This window comes from Eptatretus burgeri, chromosome 16 (assembly GCF_056783735.1).
Source record: "Eptatretus burgeri isolate ZD-2024b chromosome 16, Ebu_testis_v1, whole genome shotgun sequence".
NCBI lineage: Eukaryota > Metazoa > Chordata > Myxini > Myxiniformes > Myxinidae > Eptatretus > Eptatretus burgeri.
The window spans coordinates 36,110,338-36,133,603 of NC_140976.1; the positions used below are offsets into that span (position 1 = coordinate 36,110,338).

Sequence of the window (23,266 nt, forward strand, 5' to 3'; positions counted from 1 at the left end):
TCGTTGGTATACCGTATCTATAAGTTATCGAAGCGCTCTATGCACATTATTAGTTCATTGTGCATTTGTCCAACCCATTATGAATAGACCTAAATCGTAAAAACAAGCTATAGCTCATTGTTGAAAAAGCCTCATAAAAAATTAGCCGCGAAGAACTTCGAACAATGGTGAAAAGATGTCTCCTACCCGTGGACACGCGGACGCAAGGAGGATCCATCATAACCCACACCCGCCCCCTCACACTAACCTACTACTACCAACATGAACAAACTAATACTAATACTGATACTGATACTGTTACTGCTGACATGGACATCGACTCAAAAAGGACTCGAAAACACTGTTGGGTTCCCCTTTTATGAACACCATTTTTATATACCCATTCCCAAAATCGCTGGGAACACGTCTTTATATGGCAGTTGTAAGTTAGAAACATGTTCATTTATTTTTTTGTCGACCGGAAGACGTCATTGGAATACGTCTACATACGTCAATGTGTGTTGGGACTACGTAAAGAATTGATTCAAAGCATGTCAAACATAAGTTAGAAATAAGTTTCGCGTAAAAAAGACATTACCGCGACGTGTTTCGACTTATGAGTAGCTTATAAGTAGCCTTTGTGGACGTGTGTAAGCGTCCACATATCGTGTGTACAACTTATCCCCATCGCATGCGGAACGTGTGTCATACGCCAAGTACGTCGTAAAATTTTGAACATGTTTAAAATTTCTTGACATACTCTACTTACTACGACGTATGATAGCGTACTTTAACGTTCTACTCACGTATACCAAACTTACTCATACCGTATTTGACGTGCCCCAACATTTTAGACACATTTTTCTTAGGTCGGCATACGCTGGCAAGATCGCCAAGGTGTGACTGCGATGTTGACACTTCCATTTCTACGGCGGTTATGATTCGAATCGTTGAGCGTCAACCTTTTAATAGGCTACGTCATGACATCGTCGGCGATGCGTGCAACGCGCTATGCCTAAGTTAGACTATCGTTGGGCATAGGTTGTGTAGGCCGACAACAGGTTCGGCATTCGTTGGTATAAGTTATCTATAACACAACGAAACGTTCTGTGTCCATTACTAATGCGTTATACATAAGACCAAGTCGCTATGAATACGTCCGAATCTTTAAAAAAATATATCAAAAGTTCAACGTAAGCCAGCGTTTTACATAAATTTTAATACGTTGCCATCGCTGGCTAAAACGTCAAGGTGTGACTGGGCCTTTAGAATGGAAGGAATTGTTGTGGACAAGGTCGACTTCACTCCTCAAAAGCTAAGTTCTACCACTTGGATTATTTGGAGTCCACATGTTGTAACTGTTGGTTTTCACATTGGAAAATCTTGTTGTGTTGCCCTGGTCAGTTCTGCTCAAACAGGCCCGCAGCACGGAGATAGCCAATCGATCTCCCAGGAGTGACCCAGAGGTCCCTCGCATCTACTGTATGCTATTGTGCTGTTGTCGAAGTGGAGCCAGGACCACGCAGTTTTCCATAACGTGTTTTGTTGTGTGTTTGTGCGGAAGCCTGTCAGAGGTTGCAGGTGTCATTGAGTCTGTTTGTTGTGTAAGAGCTGTGAGTGGTTTCTACAGCGGAGGCGTGCAAGGTGAACACAATCGGACCTGGAGAGTAGTTGGTCTGTGTCATGGATGGGTGGAGGTTTACTGCCCAGGAAGGATACTGTTTGGGCCTCGTTTGTTGATGGCGTTTATGGTGATGTGGGTGTGGATGTGTTTTTTTGCAGTTTCCGTTGTTCAATGGATGGATGTTTTTGAGGATGTCACTATAGTGTCTTTGTGGTATTGCTTTAATGTGTCTAGGGGCCTGTGGGTGGTTGTACATGTAGTGGTAAGGGTGATTAGGGTCGGCACTTGCCGTTGCAAGGAACTGTGCACCTCTCATGTCCACGTGGTCTTTGATTTTTTTGCATTTTACCTGTGTGTAGATGCTCGATGGGTGTTTTTCATGTGCAACCTGTGATAATGTGAAGAGCTTTGTTTTGTATGGTCTGTAGTGTTGAGATGTGTGTTTTATAGCCTGGAGGCCCAAGATGACTTTGTGTAGTTCATGACTGATCTAATGTACTGTTTGTATATTAGTGATGTTGTCTCTTTGTGATGTCCGAAGTCGGTGCATGTGAGTGCCCTAAGTGTGTTCAACATGAATGTGCATGTTTTTTTATTTTTAATGTTTGTGTTGTGATCTGAGAATGGCATGGATTTGATAAAAGTGACGCTGAGTATTTTTGTTTCGTGTGTGTGTGTGGGATAGGGATGTTGTTCAGTGTGACGTATGGTGCAGTGTTGTTTTCTTTGGTGTGATTTGTTAAAAGAGTGACTGTTGATTTTGAGGGGGCTACTTCCAGTCTATTGATGGTGAGCCTGGTTTTTTAGGGTGCTGAGGAAGGGTTGAAGTTGTGTTGTGGCAGTGTTGATGTTGCTATAAGTGGAAGTGATGGTTATGTCATCCACATATGAGGCTATTTGTTTGTTCTTTGGTGGCTGTGGAATGTCGTGCATGAACAGATTAGAGTGTGTGGGGGAGAGGACTGAGCCTTGAGGGACTCCGTTAGGAAAGTATCGTGTACGTGATGACTTACCGTTAAAAGTTACGAATAGAATGACTATCTGCATGATAGGTCATTGGCCAGCCCGCGTTTGGTGGTGTTGTGCATGTTTGTGTTGAGTGTTTTGTTTATGAACAAGAGTTTTGTGTCAAATGCTTAAATTCTGATGTCTACTGTGGTGAGAACAGTGCATTTTGGTGGTTTTCTCTTGTTGAAGCCTTCAAAGGTGTTTTGTGTGAGGTTTATGAGTTAAGTGGTGGTGGAGTGGTTTTGGTCTTAATCTGTATTGGGTGTGTCAGAGAGGGCTGTGAGGGTTTTTGAGTGTATTAGGCATTCTTTAACTTTGGAGGGTATGCAAAGTCATGTGATGGGTCTGTGGGAGACTGCTTTGGTGGGATCTTTGTTTAGTTGAAGGAGTGTAATGATTTTGCCTAGTTTCCAATTTTGGGGAATTCTTGAGTATTGGGAGGACAAATTGCTAATATTTGTAAGGGGCGATATACCGTGTGCTTCAAGATGTTTTAAATGTAAATTGTGGATGTTCTCAGGGCCGGTAGCGTGCGAGTTTTTTGATTTTTTTTGTTGTTTGTGTGGGAGTGAATGGTATGATAGTGGTGTCGAGTTGGGAGCTTAGATTGCGTCTTGTAATCATTCTTTCCTCTTTTCTGGGTCCTATATGACTGGTGTTTGCGGTGTGCTCTATGAGGATGTGAGCTTGTTGTTTCTCTGATGGTATGTTGCCTGTGGTAGTTATGGCTGCATGTGAGGGTGTTATGCCACTGTTGGAGTTAGTGATGGTGTTTATAAGTTTGTACAAGTGGTTGGTATTGGTGCGTAGAAAGGAGTGCCAGCTTTGTGTTTTGTTTTGTTTTTCCTTATTATTTTGTTGTTGTTTTCTGTGTTTAGTGTTTGAATCCTTTCTATCATGTATGGTGCTTTGGATGTTCGTGTGTTGTGTTTTAAGTTGTCTCGTTTGATGAGATGTGTGATTTCTGGTGTGCAGTTGGGGTTATATTTTTTGATATTGCCCTTTGGAATGTATTTAGTAGCTGTGGTTGTGATAATCATTTTGAACCGTTTGATGTGGATGTCAATGTTGGTGGTGATGTTATTGTTGAGTTGTTGAAATTCTTGTTCTGTGTGGTGCACAAAGTTATCCAACATTTTTTTTTTTGTAATTAGGGTATCCAGTTTATCAACTGGATACCCTATTGTTATTCTTCTGTTTATTTATTATTTTTCTTTTTCCGCCGGCATTTCGCGGACTTTTTCGCTTTAAAAATCATTTTCTCTGGAACGCTAAGTCCGATCGACACGAAATTTTCACCATAGTATGTATCTTTTTTGGTAGCACAATGAGATTATAATTATGACGTCATTGGTCACGTGTTGTGGGCGCCATCTTGAAAAAAACGATAAACTTTGGACCTCTATATCTCAGAAACCGTGCAATGGAAAAAATTTTCGCTTGATACATTTTACTAAGCTCCCTATGGGGAAGACGTGTGATTTTTCGTGAGGTCATGGGTGAAGCGATATACCGGTGAAAATTCGTCAAGTAGAACGCCGTATGGGAAAAATCTGAAAAATTTTGAGCATCATCTCCGCTAAAAATCACCAACGAAAATGTTTTTCTTGACATCATCGATGACGTAATTCGGCCGCCATCTTGTCCCGCCATCTTGTTTTTTAGTGTTTTTTTTTTAAAAATCTTCTTCTCCAGAAGGGCTGGACAGATTGAGGCGAAACTTTACAGATATATTCCCCTATAGGTCCTTTCTCAAGTTTGTTAATTTCTTCTTGATCCGTCACATGGTTTGGTATGCCTGGTGTTGGCTTAATGGTTAGGGTGGTGGGCTTAGGAACCGAGTATCCTGAGTTCAAATCCCACTCGGCTGTTGAATTAATACCAGGTGGGGTTGACTCTGCCTGTCATCCTTCCGAGGTCGGCAAAATGAGTGCCAGCATGCTGGTATACTGTGTCGGAGTGGCGACCCGTCCAGGATTGTGCCCAATAGCCAAGGAGACTGCTTCGGCAGCACCAACGCTCTGCACAGAGTATGGTCCCAGTGGATGGATGGATGGTTTGGTGGCCATCTTGAAAAAACCCTAAAAGCTTCAAACATCTTCTTCTCCAGAAGCGCTGGTCTGATGAAGGGGAGATTTCAGAACTATATTCAGGACAGGTAGCTGATATAAGTTTGTTAATTTTGAATTGATAAGTCATATGGTTTGGCCACCATGTTTGATTTAAGAAAAATATTAAATAATGTTTTCTCTGGAACCACTTAACCTAACGAATCAAAAATTTGCAATTTTTCATCTACCATCGTGTATGCACGTGTGGTAAAAATTATGACGTCACACGTCACATGGTTTGGCGGCCATCTTGGATAGAAAAATGCACCTTTACCGATTAACACCAAACTTCACAAACGTGTTCCAATACCCAGTTGGAAGCAGAATATAAATTTGTGATGTCATAGGTCAGCCTATGACATAGGTCAGCATAGGTCAGCATGGTTCGTCAGCCATCTTGGATTGAAAAATAATATCTTTAAACGTCTTTTTCTTTGAAACGGCTGAACAGATCCAGGTGAAACTCCACCACAATGACCGCCTCTCCATGACGAATAAAAAGTTCTCACCCCCTTTGAGGTACGACGCAACGTTTGGCAGCCATAGTAGATTGAAGGAAAAATATTAATTAATGTTTACTCTGGAACTACTGCATCAATAAATGTGAAACATCACCGTTATGGTGGAACATTCATGTGGAATGACGGTTTGAAATTTCAACGGGATCGGGCCCAGGGTTTGGCAGACATGTTGGTTTTAAGAAAAATATTAAATAATGTTTTCTCTGGAACTGCTTAACCTGGTGAAGCGAAAATTTGCACTTATCATCTACCATCGTGTTTGCACACGTGGGGAAAATTATGACGTCAGAAGTCACATGGTTTGGCCGCCATCTTGGATTGAAGGATAAATATTAATTAATGTTTACTCTGGAACCGCTGCTTCTATGTAAACGAAACTTCACATTTATAATTTAGCCGACATGTGAAACAAAGGTTTAAAATTTCAACCTGATCGGTCACGCGGTTTGGCAGCCAGAATTATTTAATTATTTGAATCTTTTCGCCAGTAATAAAGAAATTGAACGCTTTGTGCTGCCCAGTTCGTAACTCGTCAGTCCCATGCCGTATCGAAGCAGGGCTGTATTTGTATCGCTCTTAAATAATGTTTTCTCTGGAACCACTTACCCGATCAAAGCGAAACTTTGCGACTGTCATCTGCAGATAGTCCCATGTTGTATCAAAGGCGGACGGACTGGGTACCCGGTCATCACTGCCAGCAGTTATAAAGTGGCAGTTCTAGTTTGTGAATATTTTTGTTTTTGTTTGCATTGAGGTCTATAGCTGTGTTTATGTTAATGATGACAGGTTGGTGATCAGAAGGGAAAATGTTGTTGTGTTCATTGCTGTTTTGAGAGTCTTGTACATTTTGGAATGCTTGCTGCTCTTCCTGGTTTTGGGTTTTTCAGTTGGCCTCATGTGTCCAGTCACTCCATTTGTTTGTCTCGTTGTTTCCCTTTGAACCACTATCAGTCTGCAAAGTTGTTACTCTGTTGTTTTGCATCTCCATGAGCCTCAACTTCTTAAAAATACAAAACAGTTAAATTCCACCATTTTTCATTCACGGTAAGTTGAAGGACTCGGAGCTGAAGATAAAATGAACATTTTCTATTTTTATTTTATTTTTATTTTTTTTAACATTTTCCAGAATGATACTAAGGGTAAAATTACAATCTCTGTTAACTTGCTGTCTCTGTTTGCCACAATATCCCATCCCACATTCTCATCAGGAGCTGGGCTTACCCACATGCCGTGGAAAGGGTCGCTGTAAGACCTCAGGCTGTAACTTTGTCTACATGAATCGTTACAAACCAGCTGTTTGCCCCAAATGTGGTCGCAATTTGAGGGTGAGGCAATCCCAGAGAATTTGTGCTTTTGGAGTACAGCTGTCTTACACGACATATATTGCATGCAAAATGAAAGTATTTCATCATTGTGGTTTTGTTTAATTGATAACAGCTTCAGTAGATGATTAAAAAAATTCAATACATCACCGCATCAATAAACACATTTCCCCAGCCATAACATCCCTCATCCTTCAGGTAGGCAGTCAGCAGCCTCTTCTATCTCTGCAGACCTTGATACAATCACAAGCTGGTCAAACACTTGGAATATGTCTTTCAATCCTGACAAATACCACACACCTGCTGTTTATCTCCAAAAGGACTGTCTGGCAAACCCTTCCATCTACCTTCTTAACAATCCTCTTGAAGAAGTTAAGTCACTCAAACTTTTGGGCATCACGATCAGCCATGATCTTTCTTGGTCAAAGTTGGCTTCCAAAGCCGGCAGCCGACTGGGCATCCTGCACCATGCAAAGTCCTTCCTTGGCACACCTGAACTCTTATCCACCTACAAGGCTTTCATCCGCAGCTTGATGGAGTACTGCTCTCCCCTTTAGGCTGGCACCCCTGCCTCACACCTTGCTCAGCTTGACACCATGAAAACCAAGGCCTTCAAGATTAATGGAATCTCCCATGATAAAGCTGAGTCTATAGGCCTCTCACTTTCACATTACAGACAGATCAGTGGTCTCTGTCTTCTACCACTTCCTTTGTGGTCTTGCACCCTGTTCTGTTGACGTGTTCTGTCCCCCACCCCCAGCACCTCCACCACCCCCCCCCCAGGTTTTTGCTGGATGCACAAGGTCTGCCAACAACCCCCTTCTGGTGAAACTCCAGAATCACTGCTCAGTTTCACTCATTTGTTCCCTTTTTTTTTCCTCGCACTGTGGAACCAACTTCCACATTGTTTAAAATCTCATTCTTCCCTCCAGGTCTTCAAGACATCCTTTCACCACCATCTCAGATCATCTTCCATCCAAAACCATGATGTGTTCTACCCTCGTTAACCCTTGCCAATCCCATCTATTTCAAACTTTCCTGTTTTCCTTCGTGAGAGTTTACTTCTGTATCCATTCTGTCCACCCTCTGTGTCCTCCCCAAGTGTTCATTCTTCCGCACATCCCGTATCTTCGAAGCCTCTCTTTATTTTGTCCCTCAACCCTGATGGGTGTTTCCCCCCTCTCTTTCTGCTGTTCATTTTGTTGTGTTGCGTCCTGATCCGTTCGATATTCTAGCTCCTCCACGAGCCTCGACTCCACATAAAAAAGAAGGAATTTGAGCATGTGATCCCAACATCATGAGCTATGTGCTCAAAATGGGAATACTAGACCAGATGTCAATCCAATAATTTACTTTATTGGAGATAAAGCTGCTTTGCTGAGAGCATGAAGTAAAATGCAAAATGATTACAAAGTAAAACAAAAAAGAACAATCAGAGATTGCAGACCCTTGCCAGGGCTTGTTTTGTATTTTGTGTGGCATTTTGTGTGGCAAATAAATGGTAGGATGTACTAAATGAAAGGTCGTTGGTTACAAATGAAAGGTCTAAATGGTCTACTTGTAAATGTGTAAAGGTCAAAGGTCTGAAATGGTCGAAAGCGTCTTAAACAGTCAAAGGGTTCTAAAGACTGTAATTTAAGGTCAAAATGGTTGGAATTGTATGTCGGGGTTAAGGGGTCTTACAATGTCTGAAAGGGGTCTAAAGGTCAAATGGGGTCTAAAGGGTATTAAAAGGTCTGAAAGGTGTGAACAGATGAGAGATGGGAGAGAATTTCCAGCCCACAAAACTTTCTGTGGTGACAAAGTAATATTTCTGGGTCTACAATTAGCTATGAAACACTCATGTGATATCACATATCATATATATGCATTTCAGCCAACATGAATGGTTTCACAGAAAATACTGGGAAACTCATCACTGTACCCCCCCCCCCCTCCCTCCTTCACTCCCAACATGCCCCTTGACTTTTATCCAATTGTTACACTTATTTTCTTTCCTCTTTCCTTCCTCAATCCATCACCCTCTATACTCTCCATCTCTTCCCCCTCAGGCAAAGATGCTAGTAAGAACTATAGTAAATGAAAGTAGTACTCTCGTCGACTATACTTGGTAACAGGTCCTACTACAGTAGTCTGCAGAGAATTACAACAGGAAAGGAAAGCTATTTTGGCCTGGGATTCCCAAATATATTACTATTTACTTCCTCCCTCTTCCCCCACCCCTCCCAACACCATTCCATCGTCTGTAATATATAATATGTGGAGTTTCTTTCAGTAGTTATCGATCTTACACATGGCCATCATTGGTATCACTTTGGAAATCCATCACTAGCCTCACTTGACTTTAAGAATTTACCATCAATTCTTGTTCGACCTTTCTTATTCATTGCTCCTCTGTCTGAATTTTCCCTTTTCTTCCAGTTCAGCTACCACTCCACGGACTCTTCACAAGCACTATCTCCAGAGCAGAGCCAGCTTCAGTGCCGCAGCACGTTGCGCCTTCTTCGTCATACCCTCCAATTACCCGAGGCCGAGGCCGATTTTGCATCCGCACTTGCTCGACTTGCCTCACTTCCTGATCTTAGTTTTTCATCAGGCATAGAAGCTGATAATCTTCCATCTGAGCAAAACGGGAAGGATTGTTCCGATTCCAAACTGAGGTTTTTACCTCCACAGCAGGCCTGTGGTCTTTGTGGAGCAAGGTTGTGTGACGTTCCTCGGTACGTTTCTTGATTGGGTTTTTGTTCTTTTTGTAAGATAGTAGGCCATTATTAACCTCCACCATCACTGTTTTCACCCATGTCTGTTTGTTTGTTTGTTTGTGAGCAGTATTACGGAAAAAATTGGACGGATTTCGACGAAACTTGGTGGGGGGGATTAGGTATGGTCCAAGGATCATGCCATTCGATTTCGGACTTGGTCCAAAGTACAATATGGCCGCTATGGCGGCCATTTTGGAAAAATATTTGAATTTTTGTTTTTGCATTTCTTCATGTTTTAAGTGATTTCCAACCAAAAATAAATAAATTTGTTAGAGAAAAAAAAAACTGAAATTTTGCAACTTTTTTTCAAAAAAATTTGGATTTTATTTGAAAAATATTTGAATTTTTTTTTTTTGCATTTCTTCATGTTTTTAACTTATTTCCAACCCCCCCCCAAAAAAAAATTGTTAGAGAAAAACATTTTTGCACCTTTTTTTTCAAAAAAAATTCGATTTTTTTTTGGCATTTCTACATGCGCATCGATCCAGTTTAGTTTATTCAATCGTGGTTCAGTAGAGTCTGATCCGTTTTGACCTACAATGAATAGGATATCAGGTTCACTTAAGTGACCCAGCAGTATTGGCGGCGGAGGTTTTGCACTCTACCGAGTGCTCCCCCTCTAGTTAATTCAGTGTTGGTATCTGGTTTGTGTACTCAAAACATTTGATGGAGTCGAGGAGTGCACTTGACTAGAGACAGCTAAATGAGGACCAATTGTTGTGTCTTTTGCAGTGAGGTGATGAATTGGGATGGAGAGTGTTGGTTGCTCACAGGCTGTTATTTGAGGAAGGTCTCAATATCCACGATGAGGTGTCAGAATTCAACCTGCCTTGCTTTGCACACTTATCAGGACATTGACAACGGTACTGATTGCCTTTTCTTTCTCTCTGTAGAGAGTAATATTTTTGATGTATAACGATTCTTTTTCTTTTAACAATGGTTTTCTAAAATAAAAATGCTGTTCATAGGATTATTTAATGTTGGTAATCGGCTCATTGCTGGAGTTGATTTGTTGCTGAGGCTGAGACGTGGAGTCAAGGATGGTGAAAATCCTCGTGTGCTTGCCTCAGACCTGCTTCTCACCACCCAGGAACTCACAGGCAAGCCATCTTGCGATCACACAGTTTATTTTATTCACACACACACACACACACACACACACACACACACACACACACACACACACACACACACACACACACACACACACTATTGTCCACAACCTGGATAGACTACAAAAAAGCTTTTGATAGTGTCCCACATTCATGGATGATAAAATGCATGCAATTGTACAAGATCAAAATAATTGAGAAAGCAATGGAGCTTTGGAATATTACAGTGATATCACAGCACTCAGAAGAAAGGATCAAAATACCAAGAGTGAAGATATGTCACAGGATCTTTCAAGGAGACAGTCTTTCACCCTTCATATTTTGCCTGGCCCTGGACCCACTGAGTAACCTCATTAATGAGCAAGGACATGGGTACACCTTAACATCCAATAAGAGAACTCCATAGAGACAGGGAAGATGACACATCTATTGTACATGCATGATCCAAAACTATTTGCACCAAACGACGAAAAATTTGTGGAGCAACTGAAATTAGTTAAACGGTGCTCCGACGACATTTAAATGGAATTTAGCCTCGATAAGTGTGCAAATTAGACCAACAAAAACAGACAACATACAAATCAACCTATATACAAAAACACAGGAGCTCAACAATGAAGCATCATCATACCTTGGAGTAGAAGAGGGCCACCAAATATGTCACAAACAAATGCACAAAACAATTACCAAAGAATACCTTTGATAATCCAATTACCAAAGAAAAAAGAAGGTGATCCTGAAAACTTGTCTCACCCCAAGAAACAAAATCTAAGCCATTAACCAACGAACAGTACCAATATCCCAATACAGCTGTGGAATAATAAAGTGGCCACAAGCAGAAATCAATAAACTTAATATCAAAACGAGGAAACTCCTCACTAGCCACAAAATGTTCAACAAAAATCAATGCATCCAGAGAATGTACCTCTCAAGATGAGGAGGCAGTGGCCTGAAGGAACTCAACCAAATGCAGTCTGTAGGATTGTTTTGAGTATGTGAAAAGTTCAACAGACGACAGAATCCAATTTGTACGCAAACACGGAGCCGGCAAGCCAGGGAAGGTATCCCTAACCCACCGAGCAAAACATTTCCAAAGACAGGTGCAAATGGAAGATGTCACAAATGAAACCGAAACAGCAAGGAATTCAGCCCAAATGATTGAAAATATAGACAAAATATAAATATCAACAGATATACATTGACAACTGGGAGAATGACAAAAGAGCAGGAAGACATTTTAAAAAAGGAGAGTTAGACAGATTGGGCATAGAGAAGGAAGTCTCATTGGAATGGCAAAGAAGGGATCAGCTCAACTGGGATGGAGAAGGAATCATTAGAAATGCCCAACACCAAGGAAAACTACACAAGTGGTTGAAAATGGCAGCACTGAGTCAGACAAGTGTAGGTTCTGCAAGGTCGAAACAGAAAGCACGAGCCACCTCCTATCTGAATGTAAAAAAAACTCATGTCAGAACAACTGTACACACAAATGCACAACAAGGTATGTGGAGTAATCCACTGGCACATCTGCAAAAGTCTCAATATCCCAGTCCCAGAAAACTCATTGAATCATGAACCAAAATTAATAATTGAGAGCAAGTAACGACCACACACGACCCAATTATCCCATTGCGCGTGTACATAGAAAACAAAGTCTTGCAACCCGATATAGTACTTAGGTATAAAAAAGAAACAATAGCATTGCTCACTGGGGTATCAGTTCCCAATGATTTTGCACTAAACAATGCAGAAATCAGGAAAAATGACCAAATACCAGGGGATCTCATAAATGAAGTAGAAAAGATCCTGGAACCCGATGATCGCCAAAATTGTGCCAGTGGTATTTGGATCAACAGGAATGATGACGAAGAACCTTGCGGAGATCATAAAAACTATGCCTGGGAATGTGACTACAAACTAACTACAGTTGGAAGCTGTCCAGGGCTCTGTGATGAGCCTGAAAAGAGCCCTCGGAACAAAATTTTGAGAACAACAAAACTTCACAGCTTGGTCCATGAATCATGACCCCCATCACCAAAATGGAGGTGGATACTTTGAGACATGATAAGTCTCCGTTCCATCTCCTGAAACCCACCCACGCGTGGAGATAGCCAACAGCAGCAATTTGCATGAACATACACGCACACACGCACACACACACACACACGCACACACGCACACACACACACACACACACACACACACACACACACACACACACACACACACACACACACACACACACACTTAAAAGGAACAGTGTCGAAGCCATAAACCATCCCGTAATACCACTATTCCAATGCAGCTGCAGAATAAACTGGATATGAAAACAAGGAAACTCCTCACCATCCACAAAATGTCTTTCAAAAATCAATGCATCCTGAGAATATACCGGCCGAGATGAGAAGGAAGTAGCTGCCTGATACAACTCAACCAGATGCACAGAGTGATAGCAGTAGGATTGGCTGAGTACGTGAAAATTGAACAGACATCCGACTCTAATTTTTAAGCAAACACGAACATCAAAAACCAGAAAAGGCATCTCAAACCCACCGAACAAAACTTCCAAAGACAGGTGCGAATGAATGGAAGATGTCACAAATGAAACCGAAACAACAAGGAATACAGCCCAAACAATTGAAAAAAAAAGACAAAAGAAAAATATAAAACGAGATATCAACAGATATACACCGACAACTGGGAAAATGATAAAAGAGCAGAAAGGTATAGAAAAAAAAAGAAGAAAAGTCAGACAGATTGGGCATCCACAAAGAAGGCTCTCTGGAATGGCTAAGAAGGGGATAGCTCAACTGGGATGGAGAATGAACCATTATCAATGCCAAAGACCAAGGACACTACACCAACGGCTTTAAGAAGATGGCAGGTCTGATTCAATCGGACGAGTGTATGTTCTGCAAAAGGAAAAAGAAAGCACGAGCCACCTCCTATGGAGATGTAAAAAAAACTCATGTCAGAGCAGCCGTACACACAAAGGCACAACAAAGTATGTGGAGTAATCCACTGGCACATCTGCAAAAGTCTCAATATCCCAGTTCCAGAAAACCCATGGAAACATGAACCAAAAGCAATCATTGAAAACAAGGAAGTAACGGTCACATACAATCTGATGATCCCATTGAGCGTGAACATAGAAAACAAAGCATTCTGACCACATCTAGTACTGAAGTTTCAAAAAAAAACAAAAGAAGGCATTGCCAATTGAGGTGTCAGTTCCGAGTGATTTTGGCATAAACCGCAAAAACCAAGAAAATTATCAATGATAATTTTGAATTATCATTATCAAAATTATCTTTTTGAATTATCAATCAAAAAGACCTTAAAAGTGAAGTGAAAAGATCCTGGATGCTGAAGAGTGCCAAAATTGTACCAGTGATCATTGAAGCAATGGGGATGATCAAAAAAATTAACCTTACAGACATCTTAAAAACCATCCCTGGGAATATTACTACAAACGATCTGCAATTGGAAGCTATCTGGGGCTCGGTGACGATCCTCAAAAGAGCCCTTGGAACAAAACTTTGAGAATCAAAACTTCACACCTTGGGCCCTGATTCGTGACCGCCCTCACCAAAATGGAGGTGGATACTTCGAGACCTGGGAGGACTCTGTTCCACCTTCTGAAAACCGCATATTGAGACAACTACCAATGACACACACACATCCTATTATATGTGAGAGACGTGATTGATGCTGTGTTTATGAGTTAAAGAGGGACCTTGCCTCCATTTCAGTTTCTCTCGGACAATGCTTGAAAAAGTTTAAAGTTTTTATTTCTGTTGTTTTTTTTTTAAAAGATTATCCTCTCAAAGCCTTAATCTTTAATCACTACCTTTCCTTTGCACCCACCTTCCCCACCAGGTGCTAAACTTACAGCACAGAAACGAGAGCATCTGGCAGAAACATTGACCAATGGATACTGGGCATTTGAGTGCTTGACTGTTCGTGATTACAATGACATGGTGTGCGGTGTATGTGGGATTGCTCCAAAGGTTGAGATTGGAAAGAGGAACCCAAGTTGCTGCCTGTCCTTGCAGTCGGTAGAGGTGAGATTTGAGAGGCTCTCCAATAATTTTCAGCTGTTCAACTTACGTATGTCTTAAACTCTGTACGAACCCATCGACCTGTGAGTTGACGCCAGAGACAAAGTTCCACGTTACAATAACTACATCTCAAACCTTTTGGGCAAAAGATAAATCAAAAAACTTCCCTCCCTCCCTCCCTCTCCAACAATCTTTTATCACTTCCATTTAGTTCACATCTTCCCCTTTCTTTCTCTCTTTTAGCTTGAACACTGCCCTCCTTGAGCTGTGGTTGTTGTTAATTTGTCTCTGTCCCTCTCCCTCTCCCTTTCTCTGTCTTTATGTCTATTCCTCGTCTCTCTCCCCTCCCCCAACAGTTCACTTGGCCTGATAACAATTCTTCAATTGAGTTCAGCTCAAGTGAAGTAAACCCTGAAGATTTCTGGCATACGATGGAGTCTGTTGCCATTGAGCAGGCATTTTTTCCAACATCCATCGCTGTTACACACTTTGATGCACCTATTGTGGCCCCATTCTTGCCACCTCTCGCTCGGGCACCAATGTCAATTAGAGCGGAGAGAGACAATGAGAAGCTGGGGATACACTCTTCACCTGGTATATACAGTACTCCTATGACATTTTAATTTGCACTCTTGAAAACTCATTACTTGCTGCTTCATAACTTCCCATTGCCAGCAGCTTCTCTTCTTTTCCTTTTTTTTCAGCCAAAACTCAATTTATTATTGCTGCATCTGTTACATAGGAGGAGATGAAGGTGATTGTGAAACTCTCTTGCGGTCGCTGCAGTCTGGAAAACTGAAGGTGGAAGATCTGAGAAGCTACAGCTGGGAGTGCCTGGCACAGCTCTGCTCTTTCTGTGATCTGCCAGCAAGCACTGAGCTCAGCCATGTATGTATTACAATAGGTTTTACCAAATAAAAAAAACACAATTACTGGTCCATCTGTTGAGAACAGTACACCAGTTCCTGCTGACTAGTCCATCAGGTGACATCACTGCTGTTTAATAGTCCAGATGACGTCAGTACATCCATACTGCTTTAGTCCCAGTAAGCAGTGCTGATGGACTAGTAAGCACTACGTACTGATGTCACCTCGAGCCTCAAAACTGGGAAAGGAGATGAGGATTCCATTGAGAGCTGCACACTGACTATATGAGTGGAGGGAGTGAACAAGCTGTTCGTTGAATGAAGATGTCATTGTAAAAGTAAAACAAAATTTGGAATAAACCCTCAGTGAATGCTTTTGTTTTCTCTAAACTACAGAAAGTGGTGCCTACCTCCAAGTTTTTGCTTTGAAGTGATCCTTTCATTGTGGTTTAGCAAAATACAAGGACGGTACTATAAGTTTGTAAATGTTGCTGTTCTCTGGATTACCCTTAATGATCATGGTCGTTGTGGGACAAGGAGGCCATTATTAATCTGACAAATACCATGTATATATATATATATATATATATATATATATATATATATATATATATATATATATATATATATATACACATATATACAGTATATTCTTATGAATCGGCTCACAACGCTTGCCCCACCATATGTCGCAACAGAGGCAGTGGCTGTTTTTTAACCGAGGCTAATGACTGTAAGTGAGTTGCTGTTGTGTTGTCATGATTTACAATCATAATACAAACATTTATTTTTTACAAATCTATTTGTAATAGTGGTGATATTACATTTTTATAAACACTTTAAGTTGAAGATTTCAGTTGAAATATTTTTTTGTTTGTTTCAAAAAAACCCCGCTTAGGAGTGAGGACAAACACACGGGAAGTGTAGATGCAGCCCGGAAGTTTGGTACAATTTCACAAAAGGTTGAGGGAATAGTTCACCGATGTGTCAGGACCGACACTGTATATACATCCAGTATGTTGAACAAAATTAAATATAAATTTTTGACTCTTCAAAGTCACCACCTTTTGCAGATATGACAGCCGAACATACTCGTGGCATTCTTTCTACAATGGAAATCAAATATTGTTCGGAAAGTTCTTTCCAACACTGTTGCAGAAGTTCCCACAAATGTGTTTCACTTATTGGTTGCTTTGCTTTCACCCTTCTGTCCAGTTCATCCCAAACCAGCTCGATGGGGTTTAAGTCTGGAGTCTGTGCTGGCTATTCCATGATTTGAAGCCTACCGTCTTGTTCTTTTCTTCTAAGGTAGTTCTGACATAGCCTGGAGGTATGTTTTGGGTCGTTATCTTGCTGTTGGATGAACCCCTGACCAACTAGGCGAAGACCAGAGCGTATTGCATGACGCTGCAAAATGCTGTGGTCGCCCTTTTGGTTCAGGGTGCCAGTCACTCTGTGCAAGTCACCGACTCTGGATCCAGCAAAAGAGCCCCAGATCATCACGCTTCCTCCTCCATGTTTGACAGTTGGTGTCACACACTGAGGAACCATCCTTTCGCCTACTCGACGGCGTACAAAAACCCTGTGTGATGAACCGAAGATTTCAAATTTTGATTCATCGGTCCATAAGACCTTCTTCCAGTTTTCAGTAATCCACTGGCGGTGCTTCATGGCCCAGGCAAGCCTCTTTTTCTTATTTTGCCATCTCAGCAATGGCTTTATTACTGCCACTCGATCTGTCAAATATACAGCTTGAAGTCTTCTCTTCACAGTTGGAACTGAGAGTTCCTTCCTTCGACCAGTGTTAATCTGTGCTTGAAGCTGCTGTCCTGTGAGTCGCCATCACGCAAGCTGTTGACTCTCAGAAACTTGTGTTCTGATTGTGTTGTGGCTTTGGGTCTGCCAGACCTCTTCCTGTCAGTTTCCTCCAGTTTCCAAGTGCCTTTTGATGGTGTAGGAAACTGTACTCACTGACACCATGGCTATCTTTGCATTTTCTCTAAACAAAAGACCTACACTTTTAAGGGTTATAATGGTCTGTCTGTCTTCCTTTGTTAATTATCTTTTTCTCACAATTATGATGGCAATATACTACTTCCTGCAGTGCAATATTATCCAAATAATGCTTCAGAGGGTGTAGCAACACAGTCTGTTCCAACACTGCTTTTATGCAGACAGAGGGTTTGTAACTAATCAACAAAAGTTGGGACACTTGTAGGAATTGTTTGCATCAACTTTCAAGGCTTAATTTACTTCCATTGCTGGAGAACATCTGCAGTTGCTAACCCATTACTTGTTCCCTGAAAAGGACCTTTTTTAACAACTCTGAAATTTACATTATTTTTCAGTTTTTGGGATCTTAAACTTTTTTTTGTTAACCTCTGGCTGTTTACCGCTTAGCTTTGTACCATTTCAGTTTATTATTTCTGTTAACGTCTGTGCGTAATTTGACGTTTCTCCTCTGAAACTGGCGGAGGGATTGTCGCCACTTTCGGCATGTGGGTGCTCTGTGGTCTAATGAACAGCATGGGCTCTGGAAGATCACGCCAGACGGACAGGTTTGGGAATTTTTGGCGATTTTCTAATTTTTACATTCATTTGCATGGCGACGTGTGACATCACCGCTGAGAGACGTAATGACGTCATGACTTCATCGGTCATTCGCTGACGTCATTACATCTGTCGGCAACAGACCGTCACCACTGAGAGGCGTAATTCCACTCCTAGAACACAGCGTCTGCAATGTAAAAACCCTCTGCTGCACATGCTGACTACCTCAGAAGGTGAAGTTGACACAAAAAATGTAACAAGAAACATTGCATATAAAGAAATTCGATAAATCACATTGTGAACACTGGATATATTGATGTCCTAATGAACCCTCACTTTCGAAACTTTGCGCAGAGCGCGTGTTTGGCTAGTTTCAGTTTATTCACTGGACTTGAACGGCTTAAATTTCAGTAAAAACTGAAAAATTGGGGTGTTCTAAAACTGTTGACCCATCAAATATATATATATATATATATATATATATATATATATATATATATATATATATATATATATATATATATATATATATATATATATATATATATATATCTTCTTCTTCTTTCGGCTGCTCCTGTTAGGGGTCGTCACAGCGGATCATTCGTATGATCCGCATAGTGATTTGGCTTAGTTTTTTATGCCAGATGCCCTTCCTGACGCAACCCTGGTCGCCTCTAACAACACAGGGATAGGGTACACCGATTCCAACCGGGGCATACACCGGGCCCAGTACACTGGTACTCACTTCGCCGACCTCGGAAGGATGATAAGCTGAGTCAACCTCCTGGTGTGTATTAATTCAAGTGGCCAATGGGGCTTGAACTCAGGACCTTTTGGATCCCAAGCCCATACCCTAACCAATATGCCAACACCAGGATATATATATATATATATATATATATATATATATATATATATATATATATATATATATATATATATATATATATATATATATATATATATATATATATATATATATATATATATATATATATATATATATTATATAATATATATGAGAAAAGGTGAAAATGTGTCACCCAAACTTTTGCACAATACTGCATAACTTATGAAAAACTTTAGTCGAACCATAATCGTATAGTATTTGGGTCAACTTTATATTTTCACCTATCGTGCAACAGGAACAACTTGGGAATGCATTACGTGTTCTACAAAAGAATAGTTGGACTCAGGAGTCACCCGGACCTGGCTGCACCGGAGGCAGGATGTACAAAACATGTCCGCATCAGGTAAGGAACTGCCCTGATGGTGAATGTTAATCAGGTTGCAGATATATCTGAGATACTCTTCTTATTTTTTTTTCTTTTTCTTTCCTCCTCCCCCCTCCTCTCAGCCATCCCCAATTAATATTGTTTTTTTATTGACATTACTTGCAACTTTGGCACCCAGTTGAACAGAAACATCCTTGTGAATATGTTAAATTAATGGTTGATGATGTCATCTGGGGCTTGCTTTTCCATTGAACTGGTTTTTACCGAGATGTTGGTATATTCGAGAGGCAACAACACACACCACTTCCCAATCCACAAACCTTACACGCAGTGATCCCTCCTCAGCTGCCATTCATTCTCCACCTACACCAGCAGGAGAGAGGAGATTGGTACCATACTCTGTGCAGAGCGTTGGAGCTGCTCAAGCAGTCTCCTTGGCTATTGAGCACAATCCTAGATGGGTCACCACTCCAACACAGTATACCAGCATGCTGGCACTCATTTTGCCGACCTCAGAAGGATGACAGGCCGAGTTAACCCCACCTGGTATTAATTCAACAGCTGAGCGGGATTTGAACTCAGGACCCTAGGATCCAAAGCCCACCACCCTAACCATTAAGCCAACACCAGGCTACACCAGCAGCACATGCTAAAAGTTGTGTTCCTACCTGCCATGACCTCCATACATGCTAAATCATTGTATACACAATCAACAGTGAAAATAAATTCTTTATTCACAAATAAAACCACATAAATACTTTTAACCCTTTCCACCCAGTCTCATGGTCACTCTTGCATGTTACCCACACCAATTCCCCAACTCACATGCATACCCCCCAATGCAAAGCATGATGAGTTGTGACAATGGGGAAAGGTAAATTTAACAGCAAACCAATTCATCAGTGGGGAGCTCGTTCAATACCAGCAGCGCCTGCTGCAGCCAATCTCATTTTAAAACGATGCCAATTAAAACGTCAGGCTCTCTTCCCAAACTACGAGTCGAGAATCATGGTGGACTCTCTGTGGAAGGTTATGCGGGCCTTCCCCATCATTCCAATTTAACGCCATAACATTCTACAGATGCTCTGGTGGTTGTCCGGTGGGTGGTACTCAAACACAGGTCCATACAGTTATACTGGCGTCCATAAACAAGGCCAGCATGGCAGGCCTCTTCATTCTAGCTGATCCAGAGCCTCAGGGAGAGGCTGCAAGGCCACATGCGCTGGTGGTCACCTTCTTTGGCCCTTCCTGGTACTCAGTGATGTTGCCACCAAGGCACAGCATACAACACCTCCCCCTCATGGTCCTCACAGCATATCATTACAAGTGCCCTCCAGGGTTCGCCTCGGTTCCCCGGTGGTCTCAACCCCCTCCAGGATTTTAAGTGTGTGTGTGTGTGTGCGTGTGTGTGTGTGTGTGTGTCTGTGTGTGTGTGTTTTTGCAATATAATCTACATTTTCTCCACTAGGTGGTGACTGCCTCCAAATTTTTGCTTGGAAGTGAGACAGCCAAAGACCATGTTGACCTTCTGTTGGCATCACGGCACTGGCCTCCTGTATATATCAGTGATATCGCTGGCGCTGCGGCCAAGGTCACATCAATGCACTTTCCACTGCTTGCTGCGCGTCTCTGGGGCCAACGACAGGGTTGTCTTGGTGATCCAACTGGGACTCCCCCGGTAAGAAATCACATTAAAAGGGAAACCTTTGCTCCTGAAGATACATAATCGACATTTTATATAAAGACACAAAAGCTCACGGGAGAGCGAAACAACTGGAGATGCAAAGGATATTTATTATGTTGACATTGGACCATGATGGAATAGATGGAGATGGGAAGCAAAAGACAACAGGCAAGAGAAGAGAGGAGAAAAAAGCAGCCAGGGTTGTGTTGTGCAGGTTGGTAGAAGCAGATTCACGACCAGATATGGTTTGTGAGGAATAAATGACAGGGAGAAGAAGGTGCAAAAAAATTGAGAGAATTCAACCTGTCCGTGGGTTTCGAATTGTGATAAGGAATGCTGATGATTCTCAAACCGTTAGTTTTTACCCAATTCAACAATGTAATGAAACAACATCTCATAATTTTGCTTCCCTTCTCCATACTTTGCACAAGCAAACCCGACACCCTGGTTCGATGTGTGAGCTTGTGGTGTGACATCGGTATTCATATGCTGAAAATACTTGCCATAAATACAGAGGCTTAGTAAAAACTACTTTGTGTTCACCTCCATTTTGTCCCCTAGTTTGCTCCTTTTGTCCCAGTTCCTATTCATTGAGTTCCCACCCCATCCCTTCTGACCCCACCCTTCATCAAAGCACAAGCTTTACCATGCAGCGAAGATTTCCTTTTTATATACATGGAAAAGCTAGACCAGAATGGAAAGGGTGAAACACCAACAGCAGAGTTGAGGTGAGGGTGACATCAAAGGGATGGAAAGCGGGGGGGGGGGGGAGAAGGACACATGGGGGTGAACAAGTGGCACACAAGCTGAAAAACAGCAAGAGAAAGAAGTGGAAAGCAGGGATGAAGCAGAAAAGGAAAAAAATCAACTGACAAACTAACAAATGAAAAGAGGTGAGTGAGGGGGGGGGGGGATAAAATCACAATAACTTCAAAAAGGGGAGTGCCTGCGAATAAGGTCACTTGGGGTATGAGATGATGAGTTTGGGTGGGGTTGACCTGAGTTAGTGGTGAACAGCTATCTTTAAGGAACTAAACAAACTGGGTAAGTTGGTTCCACAGATGAGAGAAAAGAGGAACAAATGAGTGCGAGTGAGCAGTGAGCCTGGACTTTTTCAGTTTAACAAGAAGGGGGTTACTGGCAGACCGTGTGTGGAAGCCAAGGAAGGACAGAGCCAAGAGAGGGCAGAGGAGAGGGCGCAAAACCAAAAATAAGGTAGAATACAGAGGACACACCAACCTGTCTGCATTGCTAAAACAACAGGCTCACTCAACTCTATTACGAGATATCACAATGATTTTGAAGGCCTTTCTTTCCACGGTGTCAAGAAAGGCAATGCACGAAGCAGGGGTGCCAGCCCAAAGGGAGAGCAGTACTCCATCAAGCTGTAAATTAAGGCATTGCAGACCTCCAAGCACCACCTTCTCACACCACCCCCCCCTCATCCCTACTCACCTATTAACCCTACCTAACGCAACCCTCTTATTTGCAGGTTCTGTGTTTCTTTTCCTCCTCCCTCTACTCCTTTCTTCTATTAATTCCCTTGCTTTTTGCAGCCACTGTCAGTTCATTGCCTTTTTTACTCTCTCATGCCTCATTCTTGTATTCCCCCCCAAAAAGATGGTGATGGACAGGTTAGTGGAGAGTGTGGCAGGTGTTCAACTTCACAGCTTGGAGGAATATAAACACCTCATACTCATCTGTTGATATACAGGGTGTATGATATTAGTCAATACCCAATTTTAAATTGTTGTAGCAGTTTTATTTATGAACCGATTTTAAAGAAACAAACTTTCAATGAAAGAGTGTCCAGTGACGTTTGATGCACAACTCTTTAAACCTCCACATATGCTCCAGCACTGTCAACACATTTCCTTAATCAGACGGGTACATTCGCTACTGCTGATTGCAACATGTTTTCAGGAATGTTGGTGAGAACACAGGTTAATCTATCCTTACCTCCAGTTCATCAAGGTGTTTTTTTGCTTCATGCTATTGGACACGTTACATATCATTTACATTTTGTTTCATTGAAATTGTTTCATCACTAAAGCTGCCCCAACAATTTAAAATTGGGTATTGACTTGTCATACACCCTGTACACTTGTATTGTTGCTCATTTGCTACGAAACATTTACTTTTATTTTTTATTTTTCTTAATCTTACCTCTTCATTCTTTATAAAAGTATTTTGACATTTCATTTCCAAATGAAAATAGGATAAAAGAATTCGAATGTTTCCTGCGATACGATTTTAAATATATTTGATTCTTACCGTCCTTTATAATTCCACATTTTTCCTTCACTCCCACTTCTCTGTTTGATGTAGTCAAGGAAAATCGGACCATCAGAGCATCAAAGACTGAAAGGGTTTTTTTCTGCGGTGTTCTGTGGATGTCCTTCATGTTTGACATGAACATTAGGAGACATTT

General features: G+C 41.5%; 1 protein-coding gene across 7 annotated transcripts in view; it reads left to right on the plus strand.

The window, feature by feature from the left end:
- The window catches only part of HMGXB3 (HMG-box containing 3), a 94,800-nt gene that overhangs the window by 70,014 nt on the left and 1,520 nt on the right, over nt 1-23,266 (plus strand). For all 7 annotated transcript variants that reach the window (XM_085859369.1, XM_085859372.1, XM_085859370.1 and 4 more), the window contains 9 exons: nt 6,452-6,568; nt 8,987-9,285; nt 10,060-10,190; nt 10,296-10,427; nt 14,319-14,503; nt 14,857-15,094; nt 15,243-15,388; nt 19,062-19,169; nt 20,620-20,829. In XM_085859369.1, coding sequence (XP_085715495.1) covers nt 6,452-6,568; nt 8,987-9,285; nt 10,060-10,190; nt 10,296-10,427; nt 14,319-14,503; nt 14,857-15,094; nt 15,243-15,388; nt 19,062-19,169; nt 20,620-20,829 — 1,566 coding nt within the window. The remainder of the gene's footprint in view (nt 1-6,451; nt 6,569-8,986; nt 9,286-10,059; nt 10,191-10,295; nt 10,428-14,318; nt 14,504-14,856; nt 15,095-15,242; nt 15,389-19,061; nt 19,170-20,619; nt 20,830-23,266) is intronic.